The 17,262-nt window shown below is 35.8% G+C and overlaps 1 protein-coding gene across 2 annotated transcripts in view; it reads left to right on the forward strand.

Annotated features, from left to right (window-relative positions):
• Window positions 1-17,262, forward strand: part of ADAM23 (ADAM metallopeptidase domain 23) — a 67,794-nt gene that overhangs the window by 41,213 nt on the left and 9,319 nt on the right. For both annotated transcript variants that reach the window (XM_051624115.1, XM_051624114.1), the window contains exons 16-24: window positions 1,614-1,685; window positions 2,446-2,532; window positions 3,005-3,085; window positions 4,802-4,852; window positions 5,292-5,355; window positions 6,978-7,083; window positions 8,284-8,403; window positions 9,348-9,516; window positions 11,393-11,504. In XM_051624115.1, the coding sequence (XP_051480075.1) occupies window positions 1,614-1,685; window positions 2,446-2,532; window positions 3,005-3,085; window positions 4,802-4,852; window positions 5,292-5,355; window positions 6,978-7,083; window positions 8,284-8,403; window positions 9,348-9,516; window positions 11,393-11,504 (862 nt within the window). The remainder of the gene's footprint in view (window positions 1-1,613; window positions 1,686-2,445; window positions 2,533-3,004; window positions 3,086-4,801; window positions 4,853-5,291; window positions 5,356-6,977; window positions 7,084-8,283; window positions 8,404-9,347; window positions 9,517-11,392; window positions 11,505-17,262) is intronic.

Genomic DNA, 17,262 nt, shown 5'->3' on the forward strand with positions numbered 1-17,262 from the left:
GAACAAATTGTCAAATTGACTGTATACAGAATAAAAATATGGCTTACTTCTGTGAAAATGCTCTCATGAGAATGGCTGAATTATCTTTGTGTCAGTGTTTCACAGCTATGAAGTTGAAGAACTTTGGGGAAAAAAATCATACAGTGTTTTGATTCATATTATTTGGAGGTTGGCAGGTAAGGCAGAAAATAGTGTGTTTAATCTTTAGGTAAATAAAATGTAGTTGTATTGAGGAGTCACATAATGTAAGTTTTAATTAAAACCTTTTAGTTATGCTCTGATATGTATGTGAACATTTGATGGTTCCTGATTAATACCTTAGGAAATTTGTGTATATTCTGTTATTTTCTTGCATTTCTTTGGTTGGCCCCTTTTTGTTTTCTTATGAGCTACAGGTCAGATAACCAGGTCTGTTTGATGGAAAACTGAATTTCAGGTTCATTATAAGAGATCTTGCTGTTTCCACTGAAGTGTAGTAGTAACAGTGGCTTATAGAGGGGGGAAAAAAAGCCCAACAAATCAGTTTTCTGCAGTGTGGTGACACTGCTAGTGAAGAAGAGCACATATGGGTATTGCTTCAGTGTCGTGCTGGTTCTGTCACCCAAAACTGTAGGTGGTATTGATTACCTGTGTAGTTTATGCAACTAAAGTAAAGCATTTTCTTTTTGATTGGACTTCAGTTTCTTTCTCCCAACCTCAAAGTACTGAAGAAGAATTCCATCCAAGTTTATAAATAATTTGTATTGTATTATATGTTGCATTTATCATCTTGATGATCTTCAACAGCTGTACTGCCAGTAAGCTCATGCAGAAAGCATGTTTACTCATGTTTCACCCTAATCTAGCTGTAGATTTATCTGTTCTTTTTTTGTTGATTTTTAACTTATCATTTCAACCAGACTCCTGATACAGGATTTTAAAACAGAATTATTCAATTGAAAAGAGAAAAGGTTTTTGCAAAATAATTTCTGTGACAGAACTGAAAAATATCTTAAATCACCTTTAATCAAATTGTGATATATGAAACCAGTATAGAATCTGTATCACCATGAACCCTAAAATTTACCTGTATTGTATATACCTAGGAGGAGCTGTTTTTTGCTATCTATATATGGTTGTGCTATTCTAATAAGGCACATAGAACTTGCTTTTGGCGGTGTTTGTTAATGTTTATTATTTTCATGCACAAATATGTTACACTGGAATAAAAAGTAGCAAATTACATGAGGAAGTATGGGTACCTGAGTAGCTCCCAGGGATCTGATTGCTTCAAGGCATTGTCGGAGAAGCGGGAGGTCCACAGAATCAGAACGAAGTTCAAATGTTATCCCCTGGAGAATTATTTTATTGTCTCTGTTCATCATAATTTTTGAGATCAGTATTCTCCTAAGAGAGGGCCAGACACTGTGATTCCACTGTACATCTTCCATGTCTTAACAATTCTGACTAGTAGTGCTTGAAAACCACACTGCCTTCCCCACAGCTGTAGCTCAGCATATGTGTTTTCAGTGAGAGCTTGTTTCCCTAGCATTGCAGAGATGGACTCTGTGTGACAGAAAAATCACTTGATGCTGGTTTTATTCTTACTTTTTTGGGGGCTTTTTTGCTTTCAGCTCTTTGAAACCACTGAATGTGGAAATGGCTATGTAGAAGCAGGAGAAGAATGTGATTGCGGTTTCCGAATGGCAAGTAGAGTTATATATTACTCCACAACTCTTACAAAAGATATTGAGATAAATTAATGTGATTGGTAAGGGAAGGGGAAAGGCTATGGAAACTAATCTGTTTTGCCTGTTGTTACAGAACAACGTAACAGACTGTGTTAAAACATTTTTTCAAGTGAGACTGTGTGCAAAGACAGCGAGTGTCCTCAGAACAGTCTTTGTGTCATACTCATGACAAGATGTAGCCATTTCCCAGCCATTTTTGTATTGCACTGTGGCAGCGCTTACCCCCTTACTTTTCCTGGATAACGTGCCTGGAGCAGTAGACTCCTTATCTGTGCATTGGAGATAGGTTCCTGTGTTCAGAAAGCATAAACTGTTGTTTTCTTCTCTATTGCAGAAATATTCCAATAATGTTGCAGCAAAAGTCTGCCCTGTGGTTTCGATACCTAGTTCTAGTATTTAAATATAAATAGTTTTCTTAATTTTTTTCTGCATCGAATGCAATTTAACTAAGCAGTGTGCATTGGCACAGGCTGTTCCACACCTGTGAAGAGACTTCAGAAGGTGTGAATCCCCTTGTTGCTATAGCATGTATGTCACTGTTTTCCCTTTACTTTATTATTTGAGTGTTGTAAAGGCTTCTTCCAGCTGATAAATTCAAATAATCAATGCTGAACTGAATCTTTTGTCTGTTGGCACATAATGGCTTTTTGGAAAGATTGTGAACAAAACTTATTTAAAATAGAAAACTAAAAATGTTGCTTAACCTTTTCTTCAGGAATGCTATGCAGATTGTTGTAAGAAGTGCTCTCTTTCTAATGGAGCTCATTGTAGTGATGGACCCTGCTGTAATACATCATGTCTTGTGAGTGTTGCTGCAGTGTATCAATTGTTCTTCTCAGTTCTCTATGGGACTCATGTGCAGCCTCTTACAGTTCAAAGTGTGTTTTATGTAGAATGAAAAGTTTACGTAGACTGTTATTCCAGACAATAATGTGGTTACTGCCCCAAATAAAAAGTGAACAGATTGCATTGGATATGTATTCATGCAAAAATTGCTTTGCTTTGCTTTTATATATCAGAGATTAAAAAAATACCTCAACTTTCAAAGTATTATATGCTTCTATTTAGCCTTTAAAATATTAAGAAACTGAAATATTTTTCAACACTTTGAAATTACCCTTGAGATTGTGGTGTTCTGTTGTTAACCAAGTAAAAAAAGACAAATACGTGTGAGCATAGTGTTTACAGGGTGTTAAAATGACAAGTTATTCCAAACAGGAACTTTTCATTTTGCTTTTACATCATCTTAATCCTGAACTATATTCTTTTTCTAGTTTTTCCCACGAGGCTATGACTGCCGATATGCAGTGAATGAATGTGATATTGCAGAGTTCTGCACTGGAGATTCTGGGCAGGTATGAATACAAAAGTTTTCTCTGCTTCCACTTTGGATATTAATATTCATTTTATATCAGTTTAAGAGGAAAAAACAGATTAACAATCTGCACACATATATCCACAAATAACTGTAGGATTAAAAAATAACCCTCCAACAAAATGTTTAAACATAAGAGTTTACTATCCTAAGTGAAAAAAAAAATTAATCTGTGGACCCAAAATATGACTTTTGTAGGTTTATTTGTTTTTTTAAAACTTGTGGAGATTTGTGTATCTGTTTAGTATTTGTGCCAGATATCCTTCTTTACTCTTTGTCTGGACTATAGCATAAGTACTCAAAATATACTGCAAATGTGAATGGATTCAAAGGTTGTAATAGTAAGAATTTATTAAATAAAATAGTTTAACATATAAATGTAGAAAATTCCAACTAATTCAATTTAGAATAATTTAATAATTTAGTTTGGTAAAGACCTTTGAGATTGTAGAGTCAGCTGTTAACACTGCCAAGTCCACCACTGAACCATGTCCTTAAGCACCACCTCTACACAGCTTTTCAGTATCTCTAGGGATGGTGGCTCCACCACTGCTCTGGGCAGCCTGTTCAGTGCCTGACAACCCTTTCAGTGAAGAATTTTTTTGTTGTTGCAAACATGGCCTCTGTATTAGCTACCACATACCTGTTATTGAACTCTGGTGGGTTGTCTCTGCCGCTCCGTGCTCCTCAGGGGGAGGACTCTTCACACTCTTGCCTTGCTCCACGGTGGGGTCTCTCCCACAGGAAACAGCTCTTCACAAACTGCTCCAGCATAGGTCCTTTGCATTGTGTGCAGTCCTTCAGGAACAGACTGCTCCATCATAGGTCCCCTGTAGGGTTGAAAGTCCAGCCAACAAACCTGCTTCAGCACAGAATTCCCACAGGGCCACAGCCTCCTTCAGGCATCTGCCTGCTCCAGCATGTGGAGACATGGTATTTTTCAGAACAGATGTTTTTGGCTTGTCAATTCCATTGTCTCCATGGGCTGCAGGTGGACGGGTATCTGCTCCCCTGTGGACCTCCATGAGCTGCGGGGGGACAGCCTTTCTCACCATGGTCTCGACCACAGGTGGCAGAAGAATCTCTGAAGAATCAGAAGAGATTCTTCTGCAGCATCTAGAACACCTCCTCCCCTTCCTTCTTCACTGAGCTTGGTGTCTGCAGAGTTGCTGCTCTCACATATCTCTCTGCCTGCAATTGTGCAGGTTTTTTTCCTTCCCCCTTAAATACATTATCCCAGAGGCTCTGCCACCATTGCTGATGGGCTCGGCCTTGGCCAGTAGTGGCTCCATCTTGGAGCCAGCTGGCATTGGCTCTGTTGGGCATAAGGGAAGCTTCTAGCAGCTTTTCTCACAGAAGTCACCCCTGTACTACCCCATCCCTGCCCCCCTCTCACTACTAAAACATTGCTATGCAAACCTAATACATGAATACAATTATTTTGCTTTTTATTTTGCTTCACCTCTTGAATTTCTACTTGGGATATGCAGAAATCTAGGATCTAACCTTGTATGTCATGGCTCAAGATATTTTTTTTCATTTGTGTTTATAGCTATAAAGATTCCTGCACTAATTACCTTATCTACCTCCTTTATACATTGTGCAGTTATCTTTTAAAACTGGGAAAATTCCATATGTGATCCTTTGATGTGTTATTACGGTACACATGATTAAAACAATTTCTTTATTTTTCCAGTGTCCACCAAATCTTCATAAACAGGATGGGTATGCCTGTGATTCTAATCAGGTAGTCAATGTTTTAAAATCCTTGCAAATCAGCAAATAGAAATCAAACAAATACAAGTATGCATATTTTTTTAAAACCTGTTCTCTGTCTATCTTCATACATTTTGTCTTTTGGACATCAATGTAGCTTGTGCTTCATGCACTCAATGAACAGTAAAAAATTATAGTTTGAGTAAAACCTACTTGGTATCTTTACACTTTACATGTAGAGCTTTTATCTTTACAACTACATAAATGAGAAGAAGTTTAAAGTAGATGCTGGAATGTCCTGAAGTGGAAGACAACAAAAGACTTTGTGAAAACGTATTCCATCTACCCAAATTCATGAAAAATACTATAAATCCCAATGTGTGTGTTAAGAATCAAAAAGAGACATTTGTTGGGGGAAGGAAATTAAATAATGTTCAGTTCTTATTGCTAACATGTTTTGTTTTGTTTAGGGTCGTTGCTATAATGGTGAATGCAAGACAAGAGATAATCAGTGCAAATATATCTGGGGATCTAGTAGGTTGACTTAAACTACCTTAAATGTACTTTATTCCTAGTTTGTTCCTGCCTTTGTTTTTTATTTTTAGTATTTTTATTTTTTGTTCTTGCTACTGTATGTTACAGTTTTCTGCTCAGCAGAGTAGGCTGCAGTGAGAGGCTGTGGCTTGATTGGCAAGTGAAATTTTGAGCTGTGTGCCTGTTAGGGATTGATGGCAGTGTGATGGTTCTGACATGATGTGGTGGCAGATGTAGATAGGGCAGCAAATGCTGGACTCTGATGGAATTATGTGCAAAACCATACAAAATATTAGCACATTTGAGTTTGGGAAAAAATGAGTTTGAGGATTTTTTTGTATTTTTCAGAACAGATGTTTTTGGCTTGTCAATTCCATTGTCTCAGTATGGTTTATGCTAAAGCTGCTCCACCTTGCCTCTTTGCTACAGCATCCTACAGTGAGAAAAGTTAGTGTATTAGTGTGAATTTAAATATCCATAGTACAAGTTTAAGCCCAGAAATGCTAAGCAAAATAGAAATGCAGTTGCGATGCATTTTGCTGGCAGCTGAGAGGGGATAAATGCTGTGTAAAGAATTTGAGCAGAGCAGAACTATCAGGATGTCCTGTACTCTAGCACTTAACGTTTTCTTGTGCATTTTCATGGAATCATAACTGCCACTGCTGGGACTGCCTGTTTGAGGCAGAATTATTCCATGTCAGGGAAGATGGGAAGGGAGAGAGAGAGTTTTACACATTTATTGGGTTTTTTGCACAATAAAAAATATGCTGTATAAATGTAAAATTGGATGGAGACATTTTCTTTGTCTTCTGATGCTTTTTTGAGCTTGATGTTGCCACCTTATATTTAGTGATAATATTAAAGGCAATAGATGTTTTTGTTAACTGTATTGTTAACTGTTTTGTTTTGTATCTTACACACTTCTATTTTAAAATACTTGGTTTGTCTTCTGTACAAGTGATTTTACTGAAGCTACTCTTATTTACCTTTAATATTTTATCTTCGTCTCTATTATTGTTGTGCTTTTTCTTTTTTTCATTGATTTTTTGAAAAAAAAACAAATGGGCTTGTTAGTAAATAATTGCGGTTTTTAATCTATAGGTTCAGATTTCTACTCCTAAAAAGCAGTAAAAATTACACTCTGACTGTTAAACCTTGTTTTCTCTGTGAACTCCTAAAAAAAAAAACAACATTGAGTTGATCAGAACATGCCCTTATGGTATATGTTGGATATTGAATTCATCTCCTGAAATACAGATTGGGAATAACTGCAGTGAAAACAACTAGATTAAATCTATGTTCTGAAGTGAAGAATATTAGACCATAGATAAATTCAAATACAGAAGGCAATACAGACACTGTGGAGACTGCTTTTTAAAATGTTCAGGGTGAATTTGCAACATTGAGCATGATTTTAGAAAAGCCAACTGCAGGCATTGCTGTTCAGTCTCCTGGGTTGCCACTGTAGTAACTGGAAAATACCACCTGTGCACATATACATGGTGAGATTTATGTTTTGTATTAAAAAAATACAGAGAATCACTGCAATAAATTATGCAGGTTTTCAAAGTTCTCATTTTGCCAGTGGAAAGTATATTCCTTTTGCTTTCCTTCATCAACAGAGTCTTCAGGATCAGACAAATTTTGTTATGAAAAGCTTAATACAGAAGGCACAAAAAAAGGAAACTGTGGAAAGGATGGAGACAGATGGATTCAGTGCAGCAAACAGTAAGTTCAGCTTGGCAGAGATTTTGTGGTTTAGATTAATACTGGACTAATACTGTCTACTCTTCCATGAGTGTTTCAACAGTTTGTTTTACATGATTTTGAATCCTCCTTCCCTCACAAGGTTTGCATCTTGAAAAAGTTCCATTCTGACAAATCCATGGTGACTCAGCAATACACTTATAAAGAATTCCAGATTTTCAGAAGAATGTACTGTGACTTTAATTCTTTCAGAGGAGCTGGGGGACAAGGCAGCAAAAATTAACAAGATCATAATATACAAACACTGCAAAATTGATCAGGATACATTAGGCTGCAAACACACACTGTTTTCACTTGCTCTGGGACTGATACCAGATTATGCTGTTTTGAGTTTGTTCCAACCTTTATTTTGACCAAAGAGATATTAGATATTTGGCTGATTCATTTGCATGTGCTTAGTAGATGGATATTTGATGAAATTTACTTTTCAAATTAATGAACACGAGTGGGTAGACTTGAAATTCTTATTGTTTTACTTACTGTTTTGTAATTTTTAAGTATGGGTATAAAAATCTCAGTCTCAGAATGGTTTTTACCTTCCTTGACTATTGACTTCTTAATGCTTTTCAAGTGACTTTTTTATTACAAGATTCACTTTTCAGATAGGATCACAAAGAAAGGATTTGCTTAATGGATTCTATTATATTTAGATGAGAAGTGTTGTGCTGACAATGTATTTACTACCTCTTTTGTATTACAGAAGTTTTTCTTGGTCAGTAGATGCAGAAATATGCTCTACTAAATGGCCTTTTAAAGTTTTTGCAATTTTAACAAATACAATTTCCAGCAGTCATCCAGCTGCTTGTGTGACTTAGGACAATTAGAGTAGGAGGTAGAAGTTTAAGATTTAAATTTAATTAAAAATTCAAGCTTCACATTAACATATGGCATCCAAGCTGCTAGGGAGAGAGAAATGTGATTTACCTGATATGATAAAACTTTGTATAATTTGGCTCCTCTTAATTGTACTTAATTGTATTTAGAGCTCAGAGAATTTTTTGTATGGGAACATCCACTGTTGCATTAGAATGAACAATTATTTGTTTCTACCTCTTTCTACCTCACTGAATGTGATCAGCAGCATTACTGCCAGTCTTTCTTTTTTCTAAGTTTACTTCATATTATTCCTGTAACTTCTTGATTTCTGTTTTCATTTTACAGTGATGTTTTCTGTGGGTTTTTGCTCTGTACTAATCTTACTAAAGTCCCACGAGTTGGTCAAGTTCAAGGAGAAATTATCCCAAATTCTTTTTATCATCAAGGACGAATAGTGGACTGCAGGTAAAAGATAGTGCAGTGTTCCAACATTATTTTGCACTGTCCAAACTAGCTGAATTAAGATAAACATAAATGTAAAATTATATTATTTTTAGTAATTAATATCTTACAGCAAAATAATTATTCTGAGTGGCATTTCTTTTGATAAAAAAATAAACCCCCTAATATTTCACATTGAAAGGGGGCAAAATATGGATTATCCTCCTGATTACTCTATCTGATCTCTCCAGTAGCAGAACTTCACAGTCAGTTTAATGCTCAGAATTACATTTATCTGTGGGCAAAAAAAAAGACCCATAATTAAGCATAATGTTTTTGAGTATTATATCCTCAGAGAAATAACTGTGGGGAAGTGAAGGCTGAAAAGGACGATACTGAAGAGTTGTGGCAGGCTAAGATGTTAAGCTATAGTTCAGTAAAAAGGCACATAAATGGGTTTTAGACTAGTATGCAAAATACTGGATTTGTAGTTTAAAGACACTGGCAACATTGCTGTCAGTCTAAGAATATTCTCTTACATAGCTGGGCCCTGAGTGAGCAAAGATTCTTAACTCTTTTATTATTCCACTGGTATTTTCTTTTAAATGTCACCACATGGGAAGTTAGGTTTTTTTAACATTTTTCTACCAATAGTATTTCACAGCATTTGAAGGAAAAAAAAAAAGAAAAAAGCACAGCTCATCAAAGACTATTAAAAAAACATTCAAAGCCTAAGGTGGCCTTTTTGAGTATTTGAATCATTATCTGGACTCATTTTTAGTCTGACAACTGGAACACCTTGCCAAATGCTGTGGACAGACAGAAAAATGTTGTAATTTTGTTCAAGCTGTCTGTATGCTTGAATGAGAGAAAGTTAGGAGGCTTCTAGTATCTCACTGACATATTTAATATTTTTCACAAGGCTCCAGTTGTAATACTAATGGTAATTTAAAACTTATTTCTCCTAGTGGTGCTCATGTTCTTCTAGATGATGATACAGATTTAGGTTATGTGGAGGATGGAGCCCCATGTGGACCTCACATGATGTGTCTGGACAAAAAGTGCCTGCCAATTCAGTCCTTGAACATAAGCAGCTGCCCCATTGGTTCTAATGGAAAAGTCTGTTCCGGTCACGGGGTGAGTCTGTTCTGGAAGCTGGCAGCCAAGCTGCTCCATCTCTCTCTGCTGAATCTGATGTTCATGTGCCCTGTGGAGTTCTTCACCTGAAAGTGTTCCTAACACCTGTTGATCTGAACATTAGATTCAGGGAAAGACTGTCATTCTGTGAAGCACAGATAAAATTGTAGAAAGCAAAGTTGTCAAATTAGCTTGGCAGTTCTATCCAAAATGTTGTTTTCATTACCAGGAAGAAAAAGTCTTGACATCAGTCACTGTAAAGACTTCTGTAATGTACTACCCGTATTTTAAGCTCCTTGCCATCTTCAGTTAAAATTTTCCTACATACAGTAGGACCTTTATACAGTTGGTCCTGTGTTAATGGATTTATAACTCATGACTTAAATTATTACAATTCTAAACTGGTGGACCTCAACAGAGATTATATATTCTTCTTGAACAGATGCAAGGTGTATCGTTTTATATTCAGGCACATCATATTCTGTTATTCTACCCCTAAGTCCATTTGTCTAAGACATTAGGAAAGTTTTGATGAACGGATTCACTGCTCCATGTCTTAACCGTAACACTGATCAAATCTTTCCACTGTGGAATTCAGTGGACATATACTTGCCTTGGGGTCTAGACTTTATCCAAGAAGTCTGGGTTTTTTTCTTCTTTTTATGTATAATTGAAGATGAATTTGAGTGCTTCAAAGAAAAGGTCTAGGTTCAAAATCCAGAAGAAAAATTTAAACATTGGAAAGTAAAGTATGTAGGAGATCTAGAAATCATGTTGGTACTTTTGGAGAGTGGAATGAGTGGTAACAGAACTATGTTACCTTCTCTGTTTTGCTTTGGATTATTCCAACTCATAATTTAAAAAATATAGTTCAGTTGATCGAACCTGCCATAAGACTTACTTCTGTTCAGCTTCCTAGGTAAGATTCTTCGGTGAATACTTTGGGAAGCAGAGTGAGATAAAAGTTACATTTTAAAAATTCGCATGTACTACTTACTTGCAATCCTTAGGATTTAGGTTATTTTCTACTTTTATTGACATGTTCCAATGTTGTAATGAGCTGATTCCTAATGACTGACTTCACTTCTTGTCCCATAATCAAAACTTCATTCTTTGTTTTGTGTCTATTCCTCATGTCATGCTTTTTCCTTAGTAACCCCTCCTAGCAACACATTCCATGTTCTTACTCATTTGGAAAGTTTATAGCTATTAACTCTCATTATTGATTTGATGTTTTAGGTTTTGTCAATTGGATAGATCTTCCTGTATCAGATAAATGTACTGAAAATTATTAGTGAGTCCTAAGTACTTCTTAGAGTTCATTCAACTAAATGTAGACTTAGGAAGGACCATTTCCTCTTTTTAGAAAATAAGCAAGCAATCCTCATTGCTGCTTAGAAAAAAACACTGACAAAATCCATTAAAAAATTAATATTTTTTCTACATGGGAGCAAGCTGTAAATGAGAGATTGTAAAGCATAACCATGTTTTCAACCTTTAAACACAAATTCTTGTATTCCTTTGTGATATACAGGCTCAAAGTCTAGATTGTTGATTAGTGAAGATCTAACTAGTCTATATAAGGGGTTTTTTGGATGAGAATTTGTTGTTTTTTACATCCTATGCAGGTGTTTAGCGCCAGTGATGATGGAAGCACTGGGAACATTTCTGCTTTTCCTAGCATCTGCCTGTATTTAGAGAGTTAAAGCAAACTTTCAGATTATTGATTACTACACTAATTCTGAACACTCAGTGCTATTGTTACAATATATAAATGTATAAATTATATACCATGAATATATAGATATATCTACACTGTAAATACCTGGTTACATGTTGAAGAAACTTAACTGCTGTAACTTATTTTCTTTTCCAGGTTTGTAGTAATGAAGCCACTTGCATTTGTAATTTCTCCTGGGCTGGGACAGACTGCAGTATTGATGATCCTATCAGGGAGCCTGGTAACAAGAAGGATGAAGGACCCAAGGGTTTGTGTGATTTCACTTTTATGTTCTTTCAAGCATTTGTGACATTTTGTTGTTGATATATGGTAGTAGAATAGTGTATCGAAAGAAAGTAACATTGTACAGTGCTGTTTAAGACCCAGACAGTAAAGTTCTGCTTCGTGTAGATGAAGTAAGGTCTTTCTACTTTGAGAATTGCTGAAACTTTTTTTTCTAACCTGAAGTTGAGGAAGATTTCAGTAATAAAAAAAGGTATGTACTTTCTGTTTTTTCCTTCGTACTGTTCTCAGTTTTTAACAATAATTTTCTTTGTGGTTGGAATCTGAGTATGTGTAGCCCTTATTATTTAGATGATAATTGAGTATTTATGTTTTGCTAGAGATTTCCAGTTCCCTTTATTGTTCTCAGCTAATTCAGTGATCCGTGGCATAAAAAAGGGAAAAATGGAATGTACCTGGAGAAAAAAAAGCTTTGTTTCCTTGAAATCAGATTTCAATGGGAGGAAAAAGAAATAATTTAAGCTTTTAAGGACTTAAATTATTTGTATGAACATTATTGCTTACTCTTATGAATGTAGTAGGTATTTCAACTGCATATGAAGTATAAATACAAAGAGCAGCTATTGAGGAAATAATTAATAAAAAAAGATTTTTGAAGAGGAGAAAAAGCACTTGAGATTCTCTCTGACTTCTCTGCCAAAGAATGTTTTTGGATTGTGCAGTCCAACTGTTTAATGTCTTTCCTGTCATCAGGATGTTGTCCAACATCAGACTATATTTATCCAGTGTTACGCATTTACAGACAACATTCCCAGAAACAGTTGAGAAACCCAAACAAAATTTTTTGCTATGTCCCAGTTGCAGGTTTTTCTGTCCCTTATGCAAGGCTGTGGGGAAGAAGAGAGAGTTGTTTAAAAATGTAGTTCTAGGAGTTCAGACTTTAGTTGATTACTCTTTAAAATATCCAGGGCTTCAAGGGGGGGGACAGAATTTTGGTATGTCCTTCCAGAATGGCTCTACTACTGTCTTGTGCGCCCTTTTCTTTTGCCCCATAGCAGAAAAGTTCCAGTAGATCTTTACCAAGAACTGTTGAAGAGATAAATCTTAAAACAAGTTACCACTGTGAAGGAGGCTCTCTAGAACAGTCCAGATTTGTTTTAGGGAATCTGCAGGTGCTTCCTGGACTCCTAACCCCACCACTGTTCAGTGTAGAGCTTCCTGGTTTGTACCCTGCCTCACAAAGCTTCTTGTAATTCCATTTCCTATAAAAATCTTCCTACCTGGAATGCTGCTCACAGTCTTAAAAAAAAAAAAAAAAAAAAGAGAACAGGCTACAGAGGTGGTTACTTCTCTTTGTGTATGGATGAGGAGAGCAGTGTCTACACTGTGACACAAGAGTACATTCATTTTATACTGCTCATTTCCAAATCCAGTAGGTAAGACAGGAGTCCCTCCTCTAAAAAGGTCTATAGGAAAGGCAACACAGAAGGTACACTTCTCTTGGTTAGATTTTTGTCATTCATATTAACTCTAATTCAGAATGGAAATACTTTTGTGAATATCAATATGTCAATGCTGAAATATTCTGGGAAAAAGTCTTAAAGGAATAGCATTTGTATAGATGACAGCTAGTAGGTACAGATAAAAAGTTTAAACTGCATTTTTCAGTGGAGTTCTCTGCAAAAGGCAGAATATGTTTTCACACAATGTGGCTTAATGATCTCAAAAGATGGATTATTTTTATATATGTTCTTATAGTAATTTATTGATGCTGAATCATGTTGAAATGAATTTAGGAGCCTGAACCCTGACAGCTACTCTGATCAGTTCTGGTGTGCTAATAGAGGAATTTCTTTGTGAGAAGATGTCAGAAGAATACAGAAGCAGTCTTCTGTATTGTAAAGATCCAACATACTCAAGGAGTTTCCATTAAGTTTTTTTCCCTTGTCACCAGTACTTCAGTTGTCATATGCCAGATTTCAAGGCTGAGACAGAAACGAGTTGTTTTTCCTTAGCATTAGGGTTTTGTTACATTTTTGAAACAGAAGACTCATGATGTGAAAATTCACCTAATAGACTTTAAGACTTTTCATACCAGAAATCCAAGCATTTTGCTGACTACAATTAGAACATGAACAGCTAGGAAGTATTGCTATTTATTTATATATTGTTATTACAATTGATTGCTAACTCTGCTGCACCTTTCAGACCTATCCATCAGTTGTTTTTGGCTCCATACTGTATTTTAGGATTTTAAAAAGTAGTGGTCCTTAATATGTTTGTATTAATATGCAGGTCTTGAATTACTCTAAACTCGGCAACCTACTGTATCCTGTACTTGCAGAACTACACACCTTTGGCTACTGCAGGAACTTTGAATTACTTTAGAGTGTTTTGGAATCAGTGGGACTTCACACACACACAAGATTCTTCCTCTGCAATTTCATTTGCAGAATTAGGCCTTTGTTTGTCTAGTGGCATAGTGTTCGTTTGTTTAATATAAAACATGTCTCAAGTAACTGTGTGTTTGTGTATATTTATGAAACAGGAAAGAATTGTGAAACCATTTCAAACCCAGACTTCATTCAGCATGGAGACTGTAAAGTTTCTGTCCTTTGGAAAAGCTTCCATTAAACAGGGAATTCAGCTGCTTGCTTGTGGTCTATTAAGATTCAATGAACCTATCAAGCTTTTAATGTTTAAAATCAGAAATATATAGATGTTTTTTCTCAGAAGAGTTCCCTTAAAAAATGAAAAATAAGACCTCCATGTCTTGAGAGATTGTCTGGAAGTATTGAAATTTCCAGTGTTACCTGAACACCTTTTAAAAGGTGCTTATTTGTCCTTAGGTCATATAGATAGAGTCCTACCAATAAATCAGTAATGAAGGAAAATACTACTAACTCATAAAGGAATGAATACAAAAGTTCGGTTTTTTCTTTTCCTGTGATGGAAATGATTCTAAACTAACAGTTTTCCTTTCCTTAGTTATATGGCAGATACAGTAAGTTTTTGGTGATCAAAAGGAAGTTTTCTTATTGGTGATTCATTTTCATTTTGGCTGTTTTAAATAAGCAGTAGGTTGAGGATGTTCCCTTTTAAAGTAAATAATAGAGTCACAAGGTACAAGGAATAGTCTTACATTTACAGGAAAACTTATTGAAATATTTGCAAGCATTCAAAGAAAACCAAATATAGCTCATTTCAGAAGTCTTAAAGCTACAGTATTTGGTAAACAGAGGTTTGTTAGGAGGTTTGAACTGTTTATCCAACAGTGGATTATAGAGTAAATCATTCCTTTGAGGAATTACTTAATTTTCTTCATTTCAGACATATATGTGATTTATGTCCTTAAAAAAATCTTCCCTTTTCCCTCCACACAGTGAGCATGGCCACTAACAGGCTAATAGGTGCAGTAGCAGGGACCATTCTGGCCTTGGGGGTGATTTTTGGAGGCACAGGGTGGGGAATAGAGTAAGCATTTTTCTTAGTTTGAGTTTTATGTTTGGTGCCTAGTGTGTGAGGTAACTGTATGCTCCTGAGCCCTGTGTATTGCCCCATTAGCTTTGTCATGTGGTGATTGTATTTGTCATGTGATTTGAATGTGTCTGTGTCCTGTGGTTTGCTCATGCAGTGTTGAACCTTCTCCTGTCTGGGATAATGTGGGGCATAAAACAATAAGTTTGTGATTTTTTTATATCATCACAGTAAAAGGAAATGTCTAAATGTTTCCATTACACCAAATTATAAAAATAAAGGGGGAAAGTGAAACTATGTCATAAAATGCAGAAATTGTTTATTATAATCTGTGGGGCTTTCCATCTAATCATAGGTCACATGATCTAGCTAGGAAGATGAAAGCTGTTGATAATAGCATAGACAGCTGGTCTTACAGTAAAGCTGCTGAGTGTTCCATTGCTGGGATTCTGTTATGAAAAGGCAGTAGAAAGCTGAAGTATAGAATATATACAGAATATATATGAGCAATTTTATTGTCTTCAGACTTTTAGAAAACTAATCTGAAGTGTTAGCCTACTATCTGAATGTTATTTGATTTATATATGTGTCTGTGTTTGTGTATGTATAATACACATATAGAAATGCCCATATAAGAACTCTCTTCTCTCTGCCTTCACTGTGCAAACTACAAAATAATTTGCTCTTATTCTGCTTTTCTGAGATTTCCAGCTTCCCTGTGTTTCTAATGCTACATACTACCTGTGCTGTGTGACAGTGCCATCTGTTTGAAGGGGGAAATATATAACAGGACAGTTTTTGATTTCTAATCAGGCTGTGTAAAAAAAGCATTCATATTTAGTTCTAATTACAGCTGCATAAAAAGTCTTCTGGTAGGCAGCATTTCTTGTGGCAGCCCTAGGCATCTTTTGCTTTTGCTGAACTGGACTGTTATGTGAAACTCATCTTAGATTCTGAGGAGAGTAGAGACACGCACAAGGGATAACTAAGAGAAAAAACAAAGGAAGAAAGTAAATAGATAAGCTATTTGAGAAAGATAAGTTCTTCCAAATTACAAAAAATTACCTTTTAATTATTGTTGTCAAATTTGTGCACTGCTCATATCTGTAAAGCTCACTATATTTCTTTTCAGTCTAAGTCTCTTATTTATATTCCTGAATACTGTGTAGGAATTGCAGGAAGCAATTTTAAAAGCGTGGTTTCCTTTTAGCAAATCTCATCTCTGAAGTCATTGATATGGGAAACATGTAATGGCTGCAGCAAAGTTTAGGTCACTGCAGTAAATTTTACAACTTAGGGCATGTACTTACAGTAATGCAGTAGTGTCTGTGACTGGGCAGAAGGTTTTGTGATGCCAACCTGAAGAGCTTAAACCTTTTCAGTTGTTGCAGCTGTCCTTTCTTTTTCCTTTCCTGATCTCTGCTCCTTTTTCTTCCTTGTCTTAGCTGTTTTCCCAAACTCGAGTTTCAGAACATTTAAAATAGGAATATTTCAATTGCTATGTGGATGTGGTGATTTGGGGAGAACAGAATAGAAGGCAAGAACTGGTTCTGAAGGCTATTCCTGGATACGCAAATGTTACGAAGTGTGCAACATGCTGCAAAAGAACTGTTGGGTTGGTTTCATTTTGCCTTGAGCTCAGGTGCAATTAATTTTACATCAAAGATTGCCCAGTAGGAAATTTTTGTACAGAAAAAAAAACATTCCGTAAGTCCATTGTGTGTTTTTCTCCACCCTGTGTAAACAGAGCACTTAAGGGTCAATTTATGACTATCTTATTTAGGTGTTCTCTTTCCCTCTTCAGAACATTGCACAAACATACTTGGTGCTGCTTCTTTCTATTGCTCTTTTTTCCTGCTCCACCCTTCCCACTTTGTTAAGTAGCTTCTTGAGGATGATGAAGAGATGCTTTGATGTTTGGGAAGTTTAATAGGAATACAGCTTTTATTTCAATTTTTGTCCCTTATTATATAATCCTTTGCTTTTGTCAAACAGTTGTTTGTAAATTTAGCACTGACATAATTGTAGGGAGTCTGGACTCTTGATTAGCAAGTGCTGCTAGGTGCTCTCAGCTCAAGTTAAAATACCTACCACCCTTCAGGATGTCCATGAAAACAGTTAAGCTTTTTGATTTACTGGGTTTTTTCTTCTCATTTGCTATAGTCATGAATCATAGACCATTCATACTTTCTCCTTTAAGTTAAGGAACTATACACAAATATCCTAGTGTCCTCAGTTGACAGTTTGATCATTAGATATAATGCAGTAAGTCACAAAGGAATTTATTGTCTAATACTAGGTTTTTT

This window comes from Apus apus, chromosome 6 (assembly GCF_020740795.1).
Source record: "Apus apus isolate bApuApu2 chromosome 6, bApuApu2.pri.cur, whole genome shotgun sequence".
NCBI lineage: Eukaryota > Metazoa > Chordata > Aves > Apodiformes > Apodidae > Apus > Apus apus.